Source organism: Myotis daubentonii, chromosome 16, assembly GCF_963259705.1.
Source record: "Myotis daubentonii chromosome 16, mMyoDau2.1, whole genome shotgun sequence".
Taxonomy (NCBI): Eukaryota; Metazoa; Chordata; class Mammalia; order Chiroptera; family Vespertilionidae; genus Myotis; species Myotis daubentonii.
This window is the reverse complement of record NC_081855.1, coordinates 21,672,573-21,698,198: the sequence shown is the minus strand read 5'-3', so window position 1 is coordinate 21,698,198 and position 25,626 is coordinate 21,672,573. Positions and strand designations below refer to the sequence as shown.

The window sequence follows — 25,626 nt, the reverse complement described above, 5'->3', positions numbered from 1 at the left end:
CAGGACATTTTATCACCTCACGCTCTACCCCCAGGCCCATGAGCAGTCACTGCCTATTCCCTCCTCCCACAGCTCTGCAGCCACTGACTACCTTCTGTCTCCGGGTTTGCCTGTTCTGGGCATTTCGTGTAAATGGAATCACAATACGTGGCCCCTGTGTCTGGCTTCTTTCACGTAAGCCTTCCGTGTTCGAGGTTCGTCCGCTTTGTGGCATGTCTCACTGCTTCTCTCCTTTTCATGGCCGAGTAATAGTCCCTCACGGGAAAGACCACACTTCGTTTACCCACCCGTTGGCTAGTGGGCACTGGGGTTATTCTGCCTTTGGGCTGTTGTGAGTGATGTTTTCCATTCCTCTGGGTTTGGTTTTTCCCGAAGCTCTTTGCAGTGGTCAGCTGTCTCCATGTCTCTAGCCTGGCTGTTTGGAAAGTGAGAGAACGCAGAGCCCAGCGTGGTGGCTGGCGGGAGGCAGTCGGGGGAGACGCAGATGCCGACAAGGGGAGGGCGGGCTTAAACCTGGCCCACAGCGTCCGGTGGTAGGTGGGTATTTTCCCTGTTAGCTATTAACTGACGGTTATGATCCTGAGAGTAGATCCCCGGGGCTAGAATTGGTGCTTAGTTGAGATGCCAGAAATGTTTTCAAAGACATTTAAACAGTCCTGGACCCTTGATTCTCTCTCTGTACAAGGAGACCGGATCACCATTTTATGAGTCATGATTAACAATAAAGATGATGATTATAACAATGGTCTACATTTAGATAGCACTTTATTTTTCATTTCATAGCCATCACTTTTAATTCCTTAGACCATTGTCACCCCATCTGCAGATGAAGGAACAGGGACACAGAGAGGTGAGGTAACCAAGGCCACACAGTGGGGTAGCAAGAAGAGCCGGACTTGAACCCAGGAATCTCTTGATTCATAGTGTAGGGCATTTTCATAGAAATGTGTGAGGGATGATGGCCTCAAGGATCTCAAATGGTCTGAGGCAGAGCCAACGGAGGCTGGAGGTGAGGACCCTGGATGCCTGGGTGCTGAAAGTGGGGTCCTCCCCCTGCCCCCCGGGGCCTGTCCAGTTCCCTACAAACGGTCCCATTTGGATGAATTGTCCTTTGGTTTTTCAGCTTCCCCTCCAGGCTCTTTGATCATTTCCTCCTGAGATTTGCATTTGGCCAAAGGTGGCTAGAACCTCATTTGGCTAAAGCCCGTGAGCATCTCTCCTGGCCTCCCCGAGCCCTCCCAGGACCGCCCAGGCTCTGGGGAAGGAACCCTGAGTACAGGAGCTCAGTGCCATGTGGCTCCAGGAGGGAGGCATGCTGAGTGGGCAGCGCCCTAGACCCCCTTAGGCGGGAGGAGGGCTCCTGTTCTGTCCATTCACGCCTGCTCTTACCACCCTGCTCTTAGCTGAGTGAATGCTCTTCCTCTCCTCCCCGGCCTTCTCTCTGCCCTCCCCCCCCCCTCCTCCACTCCCATCAGAAGCCCCTCCTCCTGTGCGTCCCTGTGGGGGTCCTGGACCCCGAGTCCTTAGAGCTGCGGGTGGGCATTTGGCTGTCTTGGTTGAAGGGGCAGTTTCCAATCTCACTGCTGTGATACATGTCAAGATCACTGTGGGCTACTAGAAAGATGTTACAGAGAATAGTGAGGGTCCCACCTCTGCTAGTAATTTACTCTTCACTTATAAAAATTAGATCAGATTCAAGGTCACCCCTTGATAGACCCCGTGTCACTCTCACCTACTCATGTGTGACGTTTGCCTGAGAAAGGGCTGGAACTGCATCGAGCACTGTAGTTCTTATCGCAGTGCCAGCCGGTAGCCCGGCGGGCTGGCTGTCCTTGGGAGGGTGGCTGGCACTCGAATGTCATTGGTTGTGAAGGCTGGGGCAGGACAAGGTGGGGCCCAGCTGACCACAGCAGGGGTGCGAGGCTGAAGCAGGGATTTCATCCTCCTTGTTTTGGGTCCTCTAGTTACAAAGCCAAGGCTAGAGCCTGGGACTTGGGCAGTGTTTTGTTGCCTAGGGCTGCCGTAACCAAGTAGCACAAATGGGGGCCGGGAGGGCCTTGAAATAACAGACATTCATTGCCTTCGTTCTGGAGGCTAGAAGTCCAAAGTCAAGTGTCAGCAGGGCCAGGCTCCAAGCGTCGCTCGGGAAATCCTTCTGGTGGGAGACACCCTGTGAGAGTCCTTACCACTCCCTGGAGGTTATTCCAGCATCCGGGGCAAACAGGCTGGCGCAGGGGAGAGGGGCTCAGTCCAGGGATGGTTTGGTATTGGGGGCCCTTTGTCTGGGATGCAGGGAGCATCTGCTCTGGCCTCATGGGAGTGGACATCTTGTGCCTTATGGAGGGAACCATGTACACGAGCATCCCTTGGCCACCGGTGTAAAAACCTGCCGGTATTGCCCTCCCCTAGAGTGTGTGTTTTTGGAGAGCCAGGGCAGCTATTGGTCAGGTTGGCCCACAAGTCATCTCCAGCGGAGCAGGCCAGAGGTCCTCAGCTATCCCCCAGCTGTCCTATAGTCTCTGGGGGGAGGGGGCGCTTGCCTCCCCTCCCCTCCCTGCATGCTTTTCCCTACCAGGCTCCCAGTCCCCAAGGGGAGCTGCCTTCCTCTGTCCTCACCTCAGGGGACCTGAGGGTGGTGCTCCTCATCCTTGATCATTCTTCCCCCCTTCCCTTTCCCCACCATGGCTCTCAGGGGGGCAGCCCATAGAGGAGGGACCGTGGCTGCTTGGGAGAGGGCAGCGTGGCAGGAGGGGTGGGCCTGGGTGGACCACAGGCAGGTGAGGGCCGGAGCAGCCAGGCTGGATCCCATGGTGGAAGGGAAGGTTGGTGGTTCTGGCTGAGAGCTAGAAGAAGCTGCGTTCATTCGTGTGTTTGTGTGTGTGCATGCATGTGTGTGTGTGTGTGTGTGTGTGTGTACGTGTGCTGAGTGTTGGCCCTGCTGGTTCTTGAGCTAGCTATAGTCTGGATCAGGAGGGAGGAGACCCCCTCTCCAGCCATCAGAGTGAGGCCAACGTCCAAGAAGAAAGGAGGAGGAAAGCCCGGCCTCGTCGTTCAGTGGTTGAGCGTTGACCTATGAACCAGGAGGTCATGGTTCGATTCCCGGTCAGGGCATATGCCTGGGTTGCAGGCTCCATCCCCAGAAGGGTGCATGCAGGAGGCAGCCGCTCAATGATTCTCTGTCATCATTGATGTTTCGATCTCTCTCTCCCTCCCCCTTCCTCTCTGAAATCAATAAAAAATATATTTAAAGAAACCAAAGAAAGGGGGAGGAAGGCAGATGGAGGAGCAGAGGGCGAGTTGGCAGGTTGAGGTTAAGGGGTCACAGGGAACCTCTCCCAGCCAGATGTGCACGCAGCCTCCTTATCGCGCTTCCTGGAGGACAGGCTGCGGGGCAGGCAGGCGTTGTGTCAGGGTGGACAGGGCCCGGGGTGCCTGGCCTGGCTTCTCTTAGTCTGGGCCTGTCTGGCTGAGAGGAGCCGGGACAGGGTGGTGGCTGGGCCCAGGACAAGGGTGTGCTCTGGGCAAAGGGCTGGGCTCTGCAGGGGTGGGCTGTTCTCATGAAGCAGGTTGGGGTTGGAGCTGTGACCCCACCTTTGGCAGTACGTGGGCTGGAAAGAAGTGCAGAAACATTCTCTCGAGTTGGCAGGGGGTGTTCCTTGGTCGTTTAAGGGGGACCAGGTGTTGGACTGACTCAGCAGCTTCAGGCTGGGGCTCTGGAGAAGGAAACAGTTGCAAAGTTGGGGCTTGGATGGTTCATCCTGATCTTTTTAGGCTCCTTGTACTGTTATCCTTGCCTTCCCTCCTGTCCCAGGACATAACTAGGGCACGTCCAGGACGCCGGAGTCCCTCGTCTGGGGCCTCCCCCGGGCTCTGCCCAGCTGGCTGTTGCATAACCGCTGTCCCGAGGCCTTATCCTACTGCAAACATTCTGCCTGGTGATCAGACTGTGCACTCGCACTCCCTGGTCACTGGAAGGGCCAGATGGAAAGTGGGGGGTGTGCGAGAGCAGGGAACCTGTCGCAATCATGTTGTCATGGCGACACAACTCTGTTTAGCTGTCTCCCAGTGGTCCTAGCCCACAGGGACTAAAATAAGTTTCACCTGCAGCTCACACAGCAGGCAGCCCCTTCCTCCCAAGGTCAGCTGTCTGGCTGGGGTGTGTGTGTGTGTGTGTGTGTGTGTGTGTGTGTGTGTGTGTGTGTTGAGGGACAGAGGGGCCACAGAGAGGATGAATAGAAAATGTTCACCCCTCTCCCCTTCTTCTCCCACCCAGCCCCAGTCCTGTACCTCTTTAGCCCGGTGGCTCTCAGACTTCAGCGTGCGTCAGAACCACCTTGAGAGACGGTTAAAATGCACATTCCTGGGCCCCGTCACCCGAGAGCCTGGGGTGCACCTGAGAATTTGCATTTCTCACAAGTTCCTGCTGCTGGAGCAGGGACCACGCATGGAGCAGCCCAGCTCTGGGTTTTACTCCATCCCAGCCGGGAAATGCACCCACTCTGGTTTGCTCAGTGTGTGCTGGATGGTGTGCCCAAGCCCAGCGCTTTGGAGGAGAGAATGGACGGTGCGGGCAGGCCCTCACTCACCTCTTCTGTGTTCTGTGGCCTCCTCACAGGAAGCAGGAGCTGGCCAACAGCTCGGATGTGCCCCTGCCAGACCGGTCGCTGTCCCCTCCTCTCACGGCACCTCCCACCATGAAGGTAAGAGGCTTAGAGCTGGTAAGTGGGGAGGGGTGGGGAGGGGTGCCGCTCAAGGCTCTGCTTTGTTTCGGCACCGTACCAGCTGCGCCTGCCCAGTGAGGGCACGGGGTGCCCAGCCTCCTCTGGAAGCAGCGTTCACCTGAGCTCAGCAGCGCGGGAGGGAAGTGTGACAGACTCAGGGGTGTTAGGGTGAGGAAATAGACTGGGCTGATGGGGTTGGCAGGATGCTTGGTAATTAGTGAGAGGCCTTGTGGAGCTGTGGGGTTCCGGAACAAGGGCCCCAGGCAAGAGGAAGCGGGAGCGGTTTAGCATGTAGCTGCAGGCAAGTGCCTAAGGGGCCACTGCCCAGAAGGGCTGCCAGGGCCTGGGGATGGGCAAGGAGGGTCCCATGGGCTGGGACCCTCCTGGTTCTTTTTAAGACGTTTTTAGATATAGTTTTTTAATTGATTTCAGAGAGGAAGGGAGACGAAGAGAGAGATAGAAACATCAATGATGAGAATCATTGATCGGCTGCCTCCTGCCCGCAACCTGTGACCTGTTGGTTCATGGGTCAGTGCTCAACCATTGAGCCACACACTGGTCGGGCATCTCCTGGTTCTTGAATGGAACTTGCACGCCGTCTACCTGCCTCCGACTGGCCTTCTGAGGCTGGCCTTGTCACCACAGTGCCTGCAGGAGAGTTGCCTTAGAGCAGGGGTCCTCAAACTTTTTAAACAGGGGGCCAGTTCACTGTCCCTCAGACCGTTGGAGGGACGGACTATAGTTTAAAAAAAAAGCTATGAACAAATTCCTATGCACACTGCACAGATCTTATTTTGAAGTAAATAAACAAAACGGGAACAAATACAATATTTGTATTTGCATGTGGCCCGCGGGCCGTAGTTTGAGGACCCCTGCCTTAGAGGTTCTGGGTAATTCTTTTCCTGTTACCGTTTTATTCACAAGTCTCTCTCCTGGGAAACCACATCCCAGGTCCCCATGCCCGGGCCCATCTCATTCCTGGAAAGGAGCTGAGGGGGCAGCACCCTCCCCCCACTATGCCCCTCCCCCTTTACGCTAGTCCCCCTTGGTGACATGGCCACACACACCTGATGTGGCCTTCAGGGAGGACTTTGGCTCAGGCAGTATCCCTGCCCAGGCAGCAATGCACCTCCCTCCCTTTTCTTCTCCCTCCCTTGCATTTTGCCAGGTGAGGGCTAGCTTTGAAGAAGTCACCCGCCGCCTGAATCAGCTGAGGGGACATGTAGGCCAGCCTTGGTCTCTGTCCTGGAGCTCTGCTGTGAGGTGACTCACAGGGAAATAGTTAGGGCCCTTCTCTTCCCTGTTCTGGAACTTGTAGTCTAGCTAGGGAGACAAGAGTTGAAAAAATAATTTTAAGAATGAGGGATGGACAGTTTGGTGTGATGATAATTAGGGCTGCTCTCTGTTGCACCCCCTCTTCCCTGAACTAATCTGTTGCAAAGTGATACCCCCAAAGAAAGCAGATAAAAAAACCCACCTTTCCATTATCATCTCATATTGAATGCTCACCATGCACAGAGCTGTGTGGTATGCGCTGAGGGGCAATATCACTGGATGGCAGCCAGCGCCTGCCCTGGTGGGACTAGGACAGTGGTCGGCAAACCGCGGCTCGCGAGCCACATGCGGCTCTTTGGCCCCTTAAGTGTGGCTCTTCCACAAAATACCACGTGCAGGTGCGCACGTACAGTGCGAAGTTGACCTAAAACTTTAAGTAAAGTTTATTAAGTTAATTTTAGGGAACGTTGTGGAGTGAAAGAAGATGTAGTGTCGAGGATGGAGAAAGGTATGTTGAGATGGTTGGGACATATAGAGAGGATGAGTGAAAGGAGATAGCTGAAACAAGTATACAAGACGAGTGTGGATGGGAGAGTTGGAAGGGGTCGACCTCAGCGAACGTACCTCCATCAGATTGAGGACGTTTTTAGCAAAGGCCAGCTTAGGAGTACCCTAATTAAGTTAATAACAGTGTACCTACCTATATAGTTTAAGTTTAAAAAATTTGGCTCTCAAAAGAAATTTCAATCGTTGTACTGTTGATATTTGGCTCTGTTGACTAATGAGTTTGCCGACCACTGGACTAGGATTCAGGAGTGGGTGGGGTACAGGGCTGACTGAGGACCTCTCTGCTCTCCTCCTTGTGGGGTACCCCGGGGGCACTGACAGCCAGACCACCTTCAGTCAATGCTGTATCTGAGCCGGGGGCTGGGTGGCTTGTTTGCACGGCGGATTGCTGAGAAGCCTATGGCCATTGTGAGGTTCAGCACGTTGGTCTGCAAGATGGGGTGTGGGGTGCTTGTCTCTGCTCATGGATGGCGGGAGAGTGCAGGGAGAACTCTGAAAGTTTCCTAGGAGGAGTCACTGAGTCCTCTTGGCAGTCTTCAATTGCTCCCATACTCATGTAATTCATTCAACACCCAACATTTATTTGAATGTCGTATTAGTCAGGACTCTTGGTTTCAAGTGACAGAAACATAACTCACTTTGGTTTAAGAATAAATGGGAATTTATTGCCTTCGTAATGGCAAGTATAGACTCCAGGCACGGCTGCATCCATGACATCTGTCGCTTTCTACCTCTTTCCTGTATTGGTTTCATTTTTTGTTCAGCTCTGTCTCTGTGATGACAGGAATGTGACAGCTGCTCCTACTTGCTAAGCGAAGAGTCTCTTTTCCCCAGTAGTTCTAACAAAAGGCCCAGGGAGGAAGCTCATTGGCCTGGCTTAGGTCACATGTCTGTCTCTGAACCAATCATTGCAACCAGAGAGATGGAAGGCTCTGGCTGGCTAGACTTGGTCTCATCTCCACCACCTAAACCCTAAGAACCAAGAGTGGGAGAGGGGTGGTTCCTCAAAGGAAAATTTAGGTGTTACTCTGAGAAGAATGCTGACCACGTGACATTGTGGTCCCTGTTCTGGAACTTGTAGTCTAGCTAGGGAGACAAGAGTTGAAAAAATAATTTTAAGAATGAGGGATGGACAGTTAGATGTGAATATTCCAAAGGAGAAGTACAGCATAACGGGGGGACAATATAAAGTCTGTGGAGGGGGAATCTAACCTAATCTTGGAGAGTGTCAGGGAGGGCTTCTTTGAGGAAATGATGTTTAAGCTGAACCCTGAGAGTTGAGTAGGAGTCAACTGAGGGTGGAGGAGGGTGTTCTAGACACTTACTACTTGAAGTGAGGCCAGGAGACCACAAACACCTGCATTATTTGGGAGCTCCGTAGAAGTGCAGGATCTCAGGCCTCCCTCCAGACCACTGAATCAGAATCTGCATTTTAGCACCATCCCCATTCACATGTACTTTCCACTCAAGAAGCACTGCTGTGGCCTCTGAAATGCTCTGGGGCAGGAGAGCCATGGCTTCTCCAACCAGGAGACCAGCATGGCCAGAGCATCCACGGTCAGGGACGGAGAGTCAGACCCTTGGAAGTTCTGCTGAAGATATTGGGCTTCATCCTGCGAAGGGCAATGGAATCACTGAAGGTTTTAGCCAGAGGAGTAAGATGATGGGAAAAATCACCGTGGTTTTTGTGTGGAGAGTGCGTGGGAAGGAGCAGAGTGGAAAGTTGGAGATGAGTCGGGAGGCTTCTGCAGGAGTCCAGTGAGGAGAGGATGGTGGCCTGACTCTGAAGGCCCTGTGAGGTTATTTGGAAGCAGCCAGGTCTCAGATTTCCTACGAGGTAGATTGATGAGATGGGAGGATCTGGGAGAGGTGGGATCAACTGGATAAATGGTTACAGCCCTTCTCTGAGATGGAGTGACCCGGAAGGGAGGGCGAGGGCTTGACTTCTAAGTGCTGAGTTGGACATGCTTGAGACACGAATGGGGATGCCAGTGAGCAGCTGGGTATTTGGGGGTCAGGTTTAGAAGGAGGGTCTGGACCGGAGGTAAAAATCTGGTCATTTTCATAGAGATGGGATTGAAGCTTGGGGTGTAGGGGTGGTGGGGCGGTGAACTCTCCAGGGAGAGGATGGAGTAAGAAGATTCCTGGGATAGCACCTGGAGGGACTCAGGGCTGGTGTGGAGGAGGCTGGACACACGGTGGGAGGAGCATTCACAAAGGAGGGGCGGGCGGCGGCTGTGTCAGCTGCTCCGAGAGGCCAAGTACAATGCGCAGTGCACAGTGGCCTTTGGGCTTAGTGCCCAGGTTGCTGCTGCTGATGTAACTGAGAACAGTTGTGGGGAGGGAGGAGGGGGGGCACCACCCTGGGCGTGTGAGGAGCGAGTGGAGATGGTGCGGGACTCGGAGGGTGTAGACAAAGCTTGTGAGATGGGAGACTTGGGTGTGTGGAAATGCTGAAGGGGGAGCAGGGTGTACGGAGATACAGGAGAGAGGGGCACTGATGGAGAACTTGGAGCACAGGGAAGAAATTATTAACATTGATTCATTAAAAAAATTATTAATGAACATCCGCTGGGTGCCGGACCCTACTTTGCTCTGGCCAGCACAGAGCCTGGCCAGCTGTCAGGGGGTGAGGCTGGCCTGTGTGAGACCCCAGGCAGCCTCAGAACAGAGCAGCCACCTGCAGGGAAATCTTAGTGACACACTGTCAGAAGGCAGCCCTAACCCCGGGCGCTCTGTCCTTCTCCTCTTTGAACTCAGCTCAGGAATTTCCCAGCCTGTGACTTGATTATCCAAAGCCCCAAGACCAAGGTCAAGGCTGGGAATGCAGAAAGATTCGATGGGTTGCCCTGGGGACTCACACTTGGTTAGGACCCTTTTGTGGTTGGCACTGGGAGGTGAGTGTGTGGTATACCTGGACTTAGGGGTCTCTCTGTGATTGTCATTTGGGCTTATTCTGTATCTAAGCTGTAATTAGATGCCTGTCCAATATGTTTTTATTGATTTTAGAGAGAAAGAAAGGGAGAGCAAGAGAGAGTGAGAGCATGAGGTAGTTAATAGATAGACAGAGAAACATTGATGTGTGAGAGAAGCATTGATTAGTTGCCTCCAATGCTTGCCCCGACCAGGGATCGAACCTGCAACCTAGGTATGTGCTCTGACCCGGAATTAAGCCCAAAACCTTTTGGTGTACAGGATGACACGTCAGCTGAGCCACACTGGCCAGGGCAGGACATTTTTCTCTCTGTGCAAAGCTAACTGATCCACGTGGGACTTAAAACCACCACCCTCATTTACTTCACCAGCCTGCTCACCACCGAGGGAGTGTCCTTGGTGTGACTGCACTTGTCTGTTGCTGGTCGTGCGAAGCTTCTCTCCATTGAGTTCCTTGAGGCACCAACTGTCCTGCTCTGCGGGCCCCCAGTCCTGGCCGGGGGGCTGGATGGCGGCTGTTTGTGATGTATTGACTGTAGGGATGTCCAGGTCAGAGGAGCCTCCACTTGATCTTTGATTTCGCTGGTTTTGCTGGAATCTTATATCCCAGCTGAGCCTCTGTGTCCAAGTGACACTTATCTAAGTTAAGCTCATAGACATGGGTTCTTCAAGATGGGCCAGGAGCCCCACCCTTCCCCATCAGTCTCACGTGGGATCACATGCCCAGACCGGGGTTCCCACCAGCCATGAGGGCAGATCAGGCCTCCGACCTCCCGGTTGTTATTTACGATGGAGTCTGAGACACCCGAGGTGGAGGCTGGACCCTCTCCACGTGTCTGGCCCTGGGGGTCTGGGCCGTGGGGGAAGGTCTCACCTGGTTTCCTTGGCAGTGCAGGTGGGGCAGGGGTGGCAGGCATACCCCTTTGGTATTGATTAGCTTGGGAGCTGCAGAGTGTCAGGGATGGACGGTCCATTTCTTTTATAGATAAACTGGATAGAAAATGACTCACCTAAGGTCCCTCTGAGGATACTTGTGTTCCTACGGTAGCCAGCAGATTTAGTTAAACTCAAGGCCCCAACTATCTTTGGTAAAGTGCTCTTTTCATCCCACCCCCACATGCAGGGACAGCCCTTCTTGTAGCTGCTTCTTTGGTTGGGGAGGGGCTGCTGGAGGAGCAGCCAGCCTCCCGCCTGAGAAGGCCCTCCCTCCCCCAGGCCACTGCCCCCACTGCCATGCCTGCTGCAACTGGTCCCACTCATCCTGCCCCACCTCTTCGCTGTTTGTGTTTTTCAAGGGGATTTTTTTTCTCATGTGAAACTGAGAAAAAGCCACCAAAGAGATGCCGAGCAGATGGGCTGAACGAGAGCCCAGTTCCCAGCCAGAACTCACACTGTGGCTGGCGGGGGGTGGGCTGGGAGAGGGGTTGGGGCTGTCTCCTTGGGGATACTGTGGATCGTTTCCAGGCCCACATTTTTAATGATCTGGCTTTCATGCAAAAAATACCAGATCAACAGGCATTTAGGGAGGTCTGGCTTTGTGTGCCCAGCATTGCGCTGGGTTCAGGGGTTCACACCGAGGCCGCAGTCCTCACCCCTCAAAGAACCTGCTGTCTACCGGGGCCCTTAACTGAGCAGAAGAAACCATATGGCTCAGCATGTGACAAGCTCAAGTGTGTCATGCGGCTTCTCAGTGGGGTGGAGAGGAGCGAGGACAGCTTCATGGGGAGGCCGTGGGGGAGCGGGAAGGGGCCCTGACGGCAAGCACAGGGGGTTGGGCCGACCCCCCTGGGACTGACCTCATACAGCAACCGTCTGGGGTTCATGAAGTGAAGGGGATGGGGCTCACCCTCCAGGTCATCCTCCAGCTCACAGTGCAGTGCATTTTGTTGAGGGTGACAATGCTGGGACTTGACGTGACCTCGATCTGAACCATCACACTAGCCTCTGGAGCCCCACGTGGCCCGGCCTGGCCAGGTCAGATGGGAGGTGACCCTTGCTCAGTCTTCTCCATTTCTCTCTGTGCAGGTCTGAGGGCGGCCCTGCTCAGACCTCCTCCATCTCTCTCTGTGCAGGTCTGAGGGCGGCCCTGCTCAGACCTCCTCCATCTCTCTCTGTGTAGGTCTGAGGGCGGCCCTGCTCAGACCTCCTCCATCTCTCTCTGTGCAGGTCTGAGGGCGGCCCTGCTCAGACCTCCTCCATCTCTCTCTGTGCAGGTCTGAGGGTGGCCCTGCTCAGACCTCCTCCATCTCTCTCTGTACAAGTCCGAGGGCGGCCCTGCTCAGACCTCCTCCATCTCTCTCTGTGCAGGTCTGAGGGCGGCCCTGCTCAGACCTCCTCCATCTCTCTCTGTGCAGGTCTGAGGGCGGCCCTGCTCAGACCTCCTCCATCTCTCTCTGTGCAGGTCTGAGGGTGGCCCTGCTCAGACCTCCTCCATCTCTCTCTGTACAAGTCCGAGGGTGGCCCTGCTCAGACCTCCTCCATCTCTCTCTGTGCAGGTCTGAGGGCGGCCCTGCTCAGACCTCCTCCATCTCTCTCTCCGAGGGCGGCCCCCACTCAGACCTTCTCCCTCCCAGCAGAGGAGAAGGAGGCCTGGTGTTCCTTCCGTGGGGATGAGCAGAAAGTCATGTTCCTGCTTTGCTTCCTTGGTACTTTGCTCTTCACTCACAAATGCCTCCGACGCCCTCAGAGGCGGGTCAGGCAGGTGGGTAAGTCTCCAGGTGCTAGGGAAGAATGCGGATATCAGAGGAACCTCCCGTCGTTCCCAGCTGTCTGGTCTCCTCCTGCCACCCTTCCAGGCTCACCAGTGCCCACCAGCCAGTCTCTCTCCCTGGGCCTGGCCAGGGTTTCCTTTCCAGCTTGTAGCGCAACCTCAGGCCCCTGGTGTTCCCCTCCTCTCTGGGAAGAGTTGAGTGAGGGGTGTCAGCCCCTCTCAGACCTACCAAGTCTGTATGACAGGAGGAGGCATGTGTGGGAAGGATGTTGGGAGCCTCTTGGGCGGGGGCAGGAAAGGCTCAAGGACACCAGCAGGGAGGTTTGGTTTTTCCTTTCCTGGAGAAAGCCCTGGAAGGGGACAGGAGAGGGCAAATGTTTGTTCCCCTCATCACCACCGCTGCGGGAGGGTTAGCTGGCTCTCTTGTTGATGCTCTGTGGGCCCTGGAAGAGCCGTCTCCGGTCTCCACACAGACCCGCGTCTGTCGCCCGTCCAGAGGCCATTTCAGGATCCACTTCCAGAAGTGTTTTGATTTCATAGAGGCCGGAGGACAGTGCAGATGTGAGGAAGGGCTCACCTGGCCTGCACCTGCGGGGCTGCCCCTTGGCAGCATCAAGACCCCGGAGATGCCTGTGTGTGCTCCACCTGCATGGCTCCACCCCTCATGTGTGCACAGCTGCACATCTGTATATTGTCCCTGATTTTGTTTGTGTGTTAAGGGCAAGTAGCTTACACTTCTTGAAAATCTGGCTACATTTTAGCTGTAGCCAGATTTTAAAAAGTTGACATACATTGAAATGCATAAATCTTAACTGTATACTTTTATTTTAATTAAAAATTTTTTTTTTTAAATTCTCACTTGAGGATATTTTTTTCATTGATTTTTAGAGAGAGTGGGTGGGGAAGAGACACACACAGAGAAAAACATCGATGTGAGAGAGACACATTGATTGGTTGCCTCCTGCATGCGCCCTGACCAGGGCCCGGGCCAGGGAGGAGCCTGCAACCAAGGTACATGCCCTTGACCAGAATCGAATTTGGGACCCTTCAGTCCACAGGCCGAACGCTCTATCCACTGCGCCAAACCGGCTAGGGCTGTATGCTTTTATTAAAGGGTACACCCATTCTACTCACACTCTGATTTAACTCAGATAGGACATATCTGCCACCCCACCAAGTTCCTCATGTCCCTTCACAGTCAGTCCCTCCCACCCACTACCTCCCAAGCAACTAGTGTTCTGGTTTTTTCCCCTGTGAATTGGTTTTGCCTGTTCTGGGACTCAATGTAAAAGGAACCATGTAGCGTGTGCTCCTTGTGTTCAGCTCAGCACCATTTCTGTGAGATTCGCCCATGCTGCTGAGCGTGTCAGCAGTGTGTTCCTTTGTCTGAACACACCACAGGCGGCTTATTCTCCTATTGAGGGACACTCGGGTTGTTTTCAGCCTTTGGCTATAATGCATAGCCAAATACTGTGAACATTCTGGTATAGGTTTTATTGTTTTGTTTTGGACATGTATTTTCATTTCTCTTAGGTAAGTACCGAAAGTGAAATGCCTGGGTCAAACGCTGGGCGAATGTTTAACTATATGAAACCAAATGTTGTGTCAGATGGTGGTACTATTTTACATTCCTACTGCTCCACATCCTCGCCAACATTTGCCATTGTCAAGTTATTTAATTTTAGCCACTCGAGTGGGTGTGTAGGAGTATTTCACTGCGGTTTTAATTTGCATTTTGCTAATATTGTCAAACACTTCTTCGTATGCTTGTTGACCATTCTTAGAGTTCCTTTTGCCCCTCATCCTCCTTGGAAATTGGGGTGTCTGTCTTCTTGTAGGCATTCTTTACCTATTCTGGATGCAAGTTCATTTCTTTTTTTTAAGTGTCTTTGATGAGCAGAAGTTTTAATTTTGATGATGTCTAACTCATGTTTTTTTTTTTAATTTTATGTCTGTAGCTTTCTGTTTCCTAAGAAATCTTTGCTTAGTCCATATCACAAATATTATCATGTTTTCTTCTAGAAGCCTTATAAATTTAGCTATAGGTCTAAGATCCATGTCAATTTAATTTAATTGTGTACAGCCCAGTGTAGGGGTCTAGGTCAATTTAGTCCCAGGTGGACACCCAGTTGTTGAAAAGACGTTGAGTTGCTTTGGTATCTTAGTCAAAAACCCATTGGCCGTATGTATCCAAGTGCACCCATGCATCTGTGTAGCTGTCTCTATAAGCCGTGGTGTTTCTCCAGATCAGGGATGGCAAATAGGTGACACTTGTGCTGTCACTCTCCCTTCTGCCCCTGATGTTAGTAATTGATCACGGCACTCTTTCCCCTGAGCGTAGACGTGGGTCAGAAGCCTCTCCTCTCCCACAGAGCACTGCAGGCACCGTGGCCAGCCCCGCGGCGCTGACATTTGAGATGAATTACTTCTGGCATCTCTGATTGAAATTGTCAGAAGAGGGTAAGTGATTTGCTCAAGATTCCAGAGCTGGTGATGCAGAGCCAGGATCTGGAGTCAGGTCTGTCTGTGTGGCTCCGAAGCCTGTGCTGTCCTATTCGCCACTCCAGACCACTCTGCACGAGTCACCTGAGCATGTTACTTACCCCCCCCCCACCCCCCACCTCCACGTTCTTCACCTGTGGAATGGGTACAGTGGTCACTGGAGGAGTAGGTGTGAGGAGGAGTGAGGGATCCAGGAAGTAGCTAGTGCAGTGACTGCATGTAGTAGGTGCTCAATAAGTCCTTATGATCATTATGGTCATTATGATAAGTATGATGGTGGTGATGTGATGTGGTTCTTGCCCCCGAGAAACAGGGCTTCTCTCTAGGGAACTGGGAGCCACCAGCACATCAGAGTCCCTTGACTGCTTCCAGTAGCCTTGGGCCCTGGCCTTTGGAGCTGGAGGCCCCACAGGGGACCTAGAAATTGCTAATGAAGCTCAAGCCCAGGCCTAGGCATCTGGCCATCAGGTCCTTATTCCCTCTCTCCTTTGCGTCGGGGAACAGGCCAGCTGCGCTTCCAGAATGCTCTCTCTGGGAACCCTCTGCCCCTCTCCTTTATCCTCCAGCCTGCCACCCTTTCCTTCTGACAGGCCACACGGAGGCCAGTCCAGTCCCTTTGACCTGGATCCGATCCCTTCCAGGTTCTTCTCAACGTCGAGTAGTTAAGAACACAGCTTCTGGAGCCAGTCTGCCTGGGCAGAAGGCTTTGTCACTTTCTGGCTGCGTCAGTGCTCTCTGCCTCAGTTTCCTCCTTTGTAGAATAGGAATGGAAGAGAACTTGCCTCCCCTGGTTGCAATGAGGACTAATTGAAATGATGCAAGTTTATCACTTCAAACAGAGGCAGGTAGCAGGTGCAGCAGAAATGCTAGTCATCGCTCCCCCAGAGAACAGCAGTGCTTACAGGGAAAGTCTGGAAGGAAGTACACCGGTTTTTCCGCTGTGAAGGTAGTTTCTCCCCAGGATTCCTTGATTTCCTGCCCGGCTGGGGTCCTCGCGGCTGAAGAGTCTCTCCGTGTCCAATGAACAGACATTGAAATTGCGTTTTGTGTGAGTGGCCGCACCTGAGCCCTGTGTGTTAGACCCCAAACTCTGCCTGAGAAACTGGGATGACAGTGGGGGGTGGGGGGAGGATTGGCAAAAGGCTGGAAACCGAGGTCCTGAACCGCAAACTCGGACAGATCCGGGGAGGGCTCCTCAAGTGGGGAGCGTCCATCCTGTATCATGTTCTGGGTTCCCTCGGTGAGGCTTCCCTGAGCCAATCAGGGCTCACACTGCAGGCGGTCCCTGGGGGACAGAAACACCCTGCAAGGTCTGGACAGTTCTAGGGTATGGAGAGTCCCAAGGTTGGCCTTAGACTGTGTTTCATTTTTTTAAAAATTTCTTATTTTTTAAAAAATATATTTTTGTTGATTTCAGAGAGGAAGGAAGAGGGAGAGAGAGATAGAAACATCAGTGATGAGAGAGAATCACCGATAGGCTGCCTCCTGCTCCCCCCTCGCCCCCCACTGGGGATCGAGCCTGCAAACCGGGCATTGAGCCTGCAAACCGGGCATGTCCCCTGACCTGGAAGTGAACCTCCTGGGCTAGACTGTGTTTTATGAACTGTTTGTCCCCATCACAAGTTTCCTTATTCCTTTGGCCTGCGGCTACTGTTGAAACAAGTCTGTATTTCTAGACAGACACTGACCTTGTGCCCTGATAGAACACTTGGCGTTCAGGGTGTCTCCTTGGGGCTGCTCCCCACGCGTCTCTGGCCCTAGTTATGCCCCCTGCCTTTGAAGGCCTGACAGCTGTCCTCCCCTCACTCAGCCCCTGGCTCTATGGCTTCCTGCTTGCTTTTCCTGATGGATTGTGGTGGGTCTGGGGCACAGGGGCCTGGGCCTGGCCCTGGGATTTAGTAACCAACTATGAGACATTGTGCAGTTCAGTCATCTCAGTGTCTTCATTTGTAGAACTGAGCCCACCCTGTGAGGTGGCTTTGAAGATGACAGGAGGAAGCAGGGGGGCAAGGGCTTCGGAAAGCACCGGGCACGTACAGGTATGATGTGTGGGTGGGTGATGGATGCTCGTGGTTATTCTCATGGCCTCTGAGCTCGTGGCATTGTTTCATTGGTTTTCCCACTCTCCCGTTCCAGCTGCTGTCGCGTCTGCACTGGAGCCCACTCAGGAGGGGTGTTCTGCCAGACATCCCTCCTGACACTCCAGCCCAGTGTGTCTGGTGCCTCGGGGGACAGTAGGTGGGGGTCCTGTGTTTGCTCCTGAAGGGATACTGAGCCCCAGTACGTACCTCCTGTTGTCCTTTGCCCCTCAGACCCCTGGCAGACTCCCTGCTCGGTGTGGAGATGGAGTTTCAGGCCTTGGGTGTGCACTTATTTCCTGGGGCTGCTGTAACAACTTAACACAAACTCGGTGGCCTAAGACAGCAGGCATTTCTTCTCTCACAGTTCTGGAGGCCAGAAGTCCAAAATCAGGGTGTCGGCAGGGCCATGCTCCCTCCAAAGGCACCAGAGGAGGAGGGTCCTTGCTTGCTTCGTCCAGCTTTTGGTGGCTCCAGGCATCCCTTTAGCCTGGGGACGCCCCTCTCTCCCCCGTCCTCACACGGCCTCCTCTTCTCCCTGGCATCTCTGCTCTGTGGGTCTCTTACAAGGATTTAGGGCCCATCTCGATCCACCTGGGTCTCATCTCAAGATCCTTAACTTAATTATATCTGCAAAGACCCTTTTTCCAAATCAGGTCACATCCGAAGGTTCCTGGGCAGGGACATACTTTTTTTTTGGGGGGGGGGGAGGGATGCGGGGGTCACCATTTAACCCACTGTAGGTCTGGGCTGTCCCCTTCAGGAGCTCCTGGGGAGCTTGGTGAGGCCCAGAAGCCTTGCCAGCACCCCCTGACCCTTGTGTGGTGGGGTGTCATGCAAGTGAGACCGCAGGGGTGTTCGATGGGGCAGGGCGCTGCAGGGGTAGGGCCGGGAGGATCTGGCCCAGGGCGGCCCTGGCTCACATCCCAACGGGACAGGGCGTGCTCTTCCCATCCTTGCTGCCACAGGGCCTGGTGCAGAAGGGCCCACAGTTGGTGCGTCCTAAACATGTAGTGGTCGGTGCTTAGTAAATGCTCATAGTAGGTGAGTTATGAATTCTCACTGATGGCTTCAACCGTGAGAATGTGGCATCGAACAAAAAGCCCAGTATTTTCTTAGAGAATGTTTATAAGACTTTCTTTTAAAAAAAATAAAATGGTATATTGCTTATTATAAAAAATTCAAGCAATTGCAAAGCACAGAGAAAGTAAAAAAACACACACACCCTAATAATAATTCTACCACCCAGACATATTCATCCTTACCATTTGCTAAGCGTCCAGACATCTTGGCATCTTACACAGATACAGACATAAATAAATGGGATCGCACTGCTTGTGTTCCTTTGTAATAAAAATAGTTAAATTCAATTTTACTTGCATTTAACCAGGAAAGAAAAAAAAACCTGGCAGCTCAGAAGGAATTGCTGAAGTTCAGCTAAATGTTTCCTCTCTGTAAGAGATATTAATTCCTATAAGAGTCCGCTGAAGATGAGCTGAAAGATTAAAAAGAATACTGTTGAGGGTGGACATTTTTTTTTTTTTTTTTTTTTTACTAAATTGTTTCAACCTTATACGTAGTGGGCGGCTCCCTGATTTGAAATATGAGGCCCAGTGGCTTTGGAGGGGCGCTGGTGCAGCCTGCTCGGCCCCTCCGAGGCCGTGACTGCCGCTACTGAGACGCACTGCTCTGCCCTCACCAGGAGGCTGGGCTGATGGGCTCCGCACCTCCAGCCCCATGAACGGAACGTTCCAGAGCGCCGGCTCAATTAACGGGCGATGAAGCTGAGTGCTGCTGGGGGACCTGGGGGTGTGAATAGGTCTGTTAGCAAACGGCAGGGGCCGAGCTGCTTCGCTTTGGCAGGAGGACCGAGAGTGTGTGAGATGTCAGATGTGAACGCGATGGCGCTTGGCTCTAAGTGGGAAGCCAGAAGTGAGGGTGGCGGCGGCAAGGAGAGGGAAGAAGGGACAGACTAGAAGCAGGGAGGGGAAGAGGGAAGGAAGGGGTTGCGAGGTGAGGTGGAGGAGCGGGGTGTGCCTCATCGAGGATCACTAGCTGGTGGGCCCTCTTTGTCCCCAGATGAGCTTGTTTGGCCAACAGTTCACTTCCATACTCTGGGGAAGGGCGCGTTCTCTCCAGCTCCTGTGGTGCCTTCTACCCTTCCCGAGTCCTACGGGTGTCTGGGTTTAGGACCTTGGCCAGATGCCCTGCTGCTGTTTCTAGAGCTCTCCCTTCCCAGGGGCTGGTGGCGGTTGTGGTGGCCGAGCTCAGAGGAGACCAGATTGGGTCTCACCCCAGAGACGCGGTGGGGGTCGGGATGACTGAGACCCCGGCTGGGTTCCCTCCCGGCTCCTTGGCCTCACCCTCCCGTGGATGCATAGATGGGGCCCGAGACAACATCTGAGTGCCCCTTTGAGGTGGTTATTCCGTGGTTGGGAGGGCTGGGCTGTGGGAGGCAGGAGGCAGGGTCTGTGGGTTATGTCTCTTCATCTCCTCCCGCTGGTGACCCTTTATTGAACCGGGAAGGTATGATCTCTACTCTCGGAGGGTCTGATGGCTACGAGGAGGCAGCGCCCCAGAAATCACACTGTGAGAGGGACCCAAGGTGGGACATGACCTCCCCGAGTGCTCCCGGGGTCCCTGCTGGGGTGTGGAGGCAGGGGTGGCCTGGGTAAGTGCGATAAAGCAGGAAACCCTTGCACGATGCTCTTCCTATCACTTCCCCATGAGGGGTGGATCCTGGGGTTGGGTGCCCTGGGGTGAGTCTCTTAACCACCAGAAGAGTGAGGCAGGAAGCAGGTCAGGAACCATGGTCAGATTTGAGGAGCAGGAAGGTGGGACTTCAAAGCCTGGGAGGGTCTATAAGTGTCAGGGCTGGGCCTGGTCACCCGGGGAGCAGGGCTGAGCTGGGGATCCAGAGCCTGGGGGAACCTGAGGGCAGTGCTGGCAGCGGAGGTGGGAACTGGGAAGCCAGGCCTCCCAGGTCCTCCGTCCAGCCTGAGTCGTCATGGACGGGCAGTGTCCCGAGTCCTGTTGGTCCTTTACACCCGGAGGCAGCCCTTCTCCTTTCTGCACGAGTCCTGCACCCAGGGGAGGTCCGGAGTCCGCACCTGGTCTCTTGAAGATTAGCAAAGCGCTTTAAGGCAGCTATCAAATGTCCAAGTGAAGTTCACCCAGACTGAAGAGGTGCCACCGAGCATTTCAGCTTGGAGGAGCGGGGGACGGCTACCCAGTCGGAGGCATGGAGCAGAGTGTCCGATGCCTTCCTCCCCACAAAGTCCTCTTGGACTTGCATCTGTTAGGAGGTCTATCTTAGTTTCTTTTTTTTTTTTTAAATTGATTTTTTAAAATTGATTTTTTTTTTTTTTTTTTTAGAGAGAGGAAGGGAGATGGAGAGACAGAAACATCAATGAGAGAGAAACATAATCATTGATCAGGAGTTGCCTCCTGCACGCCCCCTGCTAGGAATCGAACCTGCAACTCTGGCATGTGCCCTTACAGGGACTCCAACAGGTGACCTCCAATGAACAGGACAGTGCCAAACCAACTGAGTCATGGACATGTGTCTATGAGTCCTCCCTCCCTCCCTCCCTCCCTCCCTCCCTCCCTCCCTCCCTCCCTTCTTTCCCTTCCTTCCTTCCTTCCTTCCTTCCTTCCTTCCTTCCTTCCTTCCTTCCTGTTTTTTTGCTCAATCCCTCCACCTTCCCATTGCCCCTAAAATGGGGGGTTTCCCCCCAGCACATAGAAGGCCTTTCTTCTATGGGATTCCATGGTTCTGCCGCTAATTCTCTGGCTGCCTTATTTTCTTCCTTTGTGAACCCATCACACTCTATGATTCCAGAGGTCCTCCCCCTGACCATGGGGCTTAAAGGGTAGGCATGTTGCATGTCCCTACGCTTTTCCACAGAGGAAAGAAGGCCACAGTCCACACTGTCAGTCTGGAGCTGAGATTTGGCCTTGGTTTTGTCACCTTTAGTCAGCAACTTGCTGATTCCCATCCAGGTGGAAATATAACCCCTCATTGAGGAAAAAAAAGAGATGAGCTTCGCTCAGCCCTGTTTTGAAGTTGTCCAGTCTCTTCTGGAAAGGAGGTGCCATTGTTTGCCTCAGTCACATGTTGTCATCTCCTTCCCATCCAACCTGAGTCTTTCTTGCTGCGCTTTCAGCCTCCTGGCTCTCAGTTTGGCCGACAGGGAAATGGCAAAGCTGCCCACCAGGTCAATCATGGCACCTAATGCCAGTGATCTGCTTCTGTCTCATCCTAGCAGCGCCACCATTTCCGTCCCCAGTACCACCCTCTGCTTCTCCCCGTCAGCACGCAGGCTGTCGTGTGGGTCCAGGGTCATCTGGGGGTGAGGTGGGAAGGCCCGTGGGAGGCGGGGGAGGCGCTGTTCTACTGACACTGGTTGTGCTTGGATAACCCTCCCCAGGTGACCTGCCTGGCACAGAAAGTCCCCCTCCTGGTCCCTCAGGTCAGATAGCGTTGCCTGGCTACCAGGCAGCCAGCGAGGCTCCGGCAGGGAAAGTAAACAGGGACACATGTTTACAATTCAGTATTACCCGGTAGGCAAACACCCGGCAGGGCCTTCCAGCCCCCGGTAATCTCTAATTCTCCTTGCTCCATTAGTGTGGGGGGCTCTGCACCCAGACCCAGATGGTCTCTTCTGGGAATTGGCCGTCAGCTGTTGTGAGGGACCGGGAGGGGGTGGGTGAGTTACAGCCTCAGCCCCATGGGGACTGTCACCACGGTCATCTGGGCAGGCTCCCGAGACACCCTGAGCCTGGCCTGCTCTCCTCGGCTGATGGGGCTTTGAGGGCACTGGGCTAGGGTGCAGCTCAGATTTAGCCTTGGCCTGCAGAGACGCTGGGGAAGATGCGCACTGCCCGCGGCACCTGGCACAGGGGAGGAGCGGGGCTGAAATTGGCCACCCGCTGGCCAACAGAGTGTCCTGGGAGGGCCTGCATCTGGCCAGTGGGAAGGACGCCTTTTTCCAGTTGGTTACCTGAGGGGTGCCCTTTGCGAACTCACACAAAGGCACTTTGTAGGCTCGCCTGGGTTCTGCTAAAGGGAAACTCATGAAGTTGGTTGAGTCCCGAAGACCACACGTGGGATGTTGAGTGTCATGGCTTGGCCCACTGCCTCCTGAGGGAGAGCAGGGGTCCAGCAGATGCGGGAGAACTCTCCATTTGGGGCGGGAAAGCAGGCCAGTCTCCTCTTAGCCGAAGGTGCACAAATGGCTGCCTGGGGTAGCGTCTGGCACTCGGTGGTGGAGGTGATGGGATGGAGTCCCGGGAAGGTCACTCCTGTCCGGGATCATGTGACAGTGATGGGTGGTGTGCAGCCAGTGAGGTTGACTGTCTTCCTGCATGTGCTTCATGCTCACTTCCCTTCTCCCCGATCCTGTAGCCTCCCTCCGTCTTCCCAAATCTCCTCACTCAAAGGCCCAGCTAGGATGCCACCTCCCCCATGAAGCCCTCCCAAAGCTCCTCTGGCAAAAACGGAAGGAGAGAGGCCAGATTGGAGGCTGTTGCTCTAGTCTGGACAAACAGTGCGGGGGACTTGGACCTGGCAGGTTGGCAGTGGAGATGGACAGAAATGGATGGATTCAGGTTGTACTGAGGAAGCCAAGACAGCAGGTCTACCTACGGATTGGACACGGGAAGTGAGGGGAAGGGAGGAATCTAGATGTCTAGCCATCCCAGATGGGACTTGAGCAGTGGATGGGTTTTGATCCCATTTTCCTGAGTTGGAAAGGTTTGGGGAGGAAGTTCAGGGGCTCTATTTTGGATGCACTGAGTTTGAGAAACTTATGAGACGGTGAAGTGGAAAATCAAACACGCATCTGGAGATGCTGAGGTGGAGGTCCAAGGAGAGGTCCATGTTGGAGATACGCATGTGGGGGAATCAGCGCAGAAGTGGTATTAGATCCGGGGGGTGGGTGGGTAACATGGAGGACAGCGGAGACAGGGACGGGAGGAGGGGGAGTCTAAGGGGCTGAAGGAAGACCAGGAGAGAAGGCTGCTGTGGAACCCAGAGGAGGAGACGCTGCAAGAAGGAGGTGTGGTGCTGAAAGTTCTCCTTGGGTTTGGCAACGTGGAGGTCATTGGTGACTTTGACAAGAGCATTTCAGGGGAGCCGTGGGGCCAGGTGGGTCGGCTGGTGGAGGCAGGAAGACTGGCGCTCAGTGTGTGCAGAATCCCACAGAGCTGACCGGAGTGGCCACGTGCAGGAAGACTGACACTCCATCCTCTCCCTGTGGAGGTGGGGTCGCATATGCAAGGCGAGGCTCTCCTCCTGGTGGCTAGGACCCCAGGACTGCCTGCCGCTGGCTCCTCACACAGTCCAGACACGCTGTTTCCCAGGGCAGAACAGATCCAGGCTGCCTGACGGTTCTAGGAGAGGATGGCTGTGAGGGTGAGTGCCCAGCCTCATAGGTTCAGCCAAAATCAGGATGCCCCTTCCTGCTCCAGGAGACATGTCCTGTCCTTTAGGCCCGAGGGAGCAGGGTTATGATTTCACTTCCTGGTGGCCCTTCCCGGCTGGCCACTCCCAGGGCTCCAGGCTACCCTTCCCTGTGGATAGCTGTGTGGCCAATTTAGTGAAGATGGGGTTGTGCCCTGGGGTCCGGGCATATCACCTGCTCTCGGGCGGCTGAAAGAGTCCTGGCAGTGTGTCTGGGCTGTAAGGAGCCAGGGCTCTCTTTAGATAGGTCTGCTTTGCGGTCATCTGTCCACATTGCAGAGAATGGCATAGCGCCCCAGCTGTGAGTCTGCACTCCGTGTGGCTCAGCAGGCCCCCTGGTGGCTGACACCATCGATACTAGATGATCGGCCAGGGGGGTGGTTGGGGACTAGGAGAGGCCACAAGCCCACCAGCTGCTGGCTAAGTCAGACTCAGGGGGTCAGGTTGCCAGGAGCTGGGGGCCTCACCACTGTGTCCACAGCTAACCTCACCACTCAGGTGCCCCTGGAGACCTCCTCAGGGGAGACCAGGCCTACGTGGGGGCTGTGCAGCCTCCTGGGTCAGAATGAGCGCTTCTGCTGCTGGCCGCACACTCCCAGCACAGCAGGCGCATCTGTGGGCCGGTCCTGCCCAGATTCAGTCCTGGGAGGTGGCACCGGCCTCTGAGCCCGGCGCCAGCACTGCTTCAAACACACTCACGGGAGGCATGGAGCTCTTTTGGTGGAAAAGGAAGTGGAAGGTGGGAAAGAGGCTGAGGTTTCTAATTTCCTCTTTCTTGTCTCTGTTTGCCTCCTTTGCCTCTCTTGAGGAGGGGACCATTGGGCAGGCACATTGCAAGCAATGATGATTACTATTTACTATAGTAGGAGGGGTGTGCCACTGGGTCTTGGGGGCCCATAAACCTCCCTGAAGCCTAGGTATGTGTGTGGGGGGTGAATGTGAATGTTGGGGAGCTCTCCATTGGACCACCCGTGTGTTTGGATGTTGCCCTGGGGGTGGGGGCTGCAGGATGCTGCGTTGGTGTGAATGCATTGGCAGCCAAATGCATCCTGCAGCCCGAACAGCTGGGCCTGGGATGGGCAGCCCACAGGCCCTCCCCCAAACCTTGTCAGGATCTGCATTTGCCCCAGCACCCCATTCATCGGCCCCAGCTGGCGAAAGGGGGCCGGGCAGTCGTGGTATTTGACACATGGTTTATGGGGAAGAAAGCTGTTCAGCATCAACGTCCCCACGTGGCTGTATGTGTATAATTAGGCTGTTGGAGCTTGGGGAGTGCCTGTTAGAATCACTCGGGACCAAAGCATTTATTTAGGTAATCATTAACTAGAAGATCGGGAAGGCAGAGAACATACAATTTGCAGTTGTCCCCTTCCCGCAGGTTAGCCTGAAATGAACCGCCCCGACAATCTCCCTCCTGCCGTCTCCCTCGGGGGAGGAGAAGCCTGGGGTCTTTTAGGGGCTGCCAGAGCCGACCGAGGTGGGATGGCATCTCTCAGGGCCCCTGGTAACCCCCAAAGTTACCAATTTCCCAGGACTTCCTTTTCCCTTTGCTCAGCCAAGCCCTGTGGCACAAAAACACACATTGATTGACTGACTCAGTTCCCAGTCCAGCGCCTCTGATGAGCCGATTGCAACAGTCAGTCTCTGCGTTAAGCGAGCGACTGGCTCCAGTGAACTCCCAGTTATCTACTGTCCGGGGTGGAGGGGTGTTAACAGGCAGAGCCCAGGTAATTGAAACTCTGGCTTAAAGAATCTCCAAACCTTGCTTTTGCCACTGACTGGCAGTGCGGTGTGGGCTGGGGGGCGGGGAGCTGTTTTCCCTCCTCACCTTGGAGCAGAGGTCGCATCTCCTAGGCAGGAGGGTGCTGGCATCTCCAAGCGCTGGGCAGTCAATGGCCTGCGGCTGCTCAGAGGCACCCAGTGGTCCCTCTGGGGTGACAGCTCAGCCTCCATGGAGGGGCAGGGAGAATGGCCACCTGCAGACCCTGTAATGAGTGTGGAAACTGAGGCTCAGAGGTAGGAGAGGCCCATCGGGAAGGTGGGTTGGTATGTGGTATATGCCTGGGTATGTGGCGCCTCCTGCTTTAGAAATGGTGTGAGCGCGCGTCCTCTCACTCACCGAGCTTCCCCAGCAGCCCCGGAGCGGCTGGGCGGTGAGCATGGCGTGAATCGTTATATTGGAGATGAGTGAACTGAGCTCCGGTCACAGCCGAGTGACCGGCAGGATGAGAACAGCCTCTGGAGTGGCAGCTGGCTGGTTCCTGGTTCCTGCGAGGACGCTCGACTCTGCCGGGAGGGCAGTGGTTCTCCCGTGGGCAGGGGGAGCTGGCGGTAGGACTGCTGGGCAGGGGGACAGCTGCTGAGATAAAGGATGGG

At 54.4% G+C, this 25,626-nt stretch overlaps 1 protein-coding gene across 12 annotated transcripts in view; it reads left to right on the top strand.

The window, feature by feature from the left end:
- Positions 1-25,626, top strand: part of RAP1GAP2 (RAP1 GTPase activating protein 2) — a 216,144-nt gene that overhangs the window by 111,308 nt on the left and 79,210 nt on the right. For 10 of the 12 annotated variants that reach the window (XR_009449112.1, XR_009449111.1, XM_059669104.1 and 7 more), the window contains one exon: positions 4,616-4,700. Coding sequence is in view for 10 of the 12 variants with exons in the window: in XM_059669104.1 (XP_059525087.1) it covers positions 4,616-4,700 (85 nt within the window). In the remaining 2 variants the exon portion in view is untranslated. Of the gene's footprint in view, positions 1-4,615; positions 4,701-24,851; positions 24,978-25,626 lie in introns of those variants that run through there. The other 2 variants (XM_059669111.1, XM_059669110.1) reach the window with 1 other exon arrangement.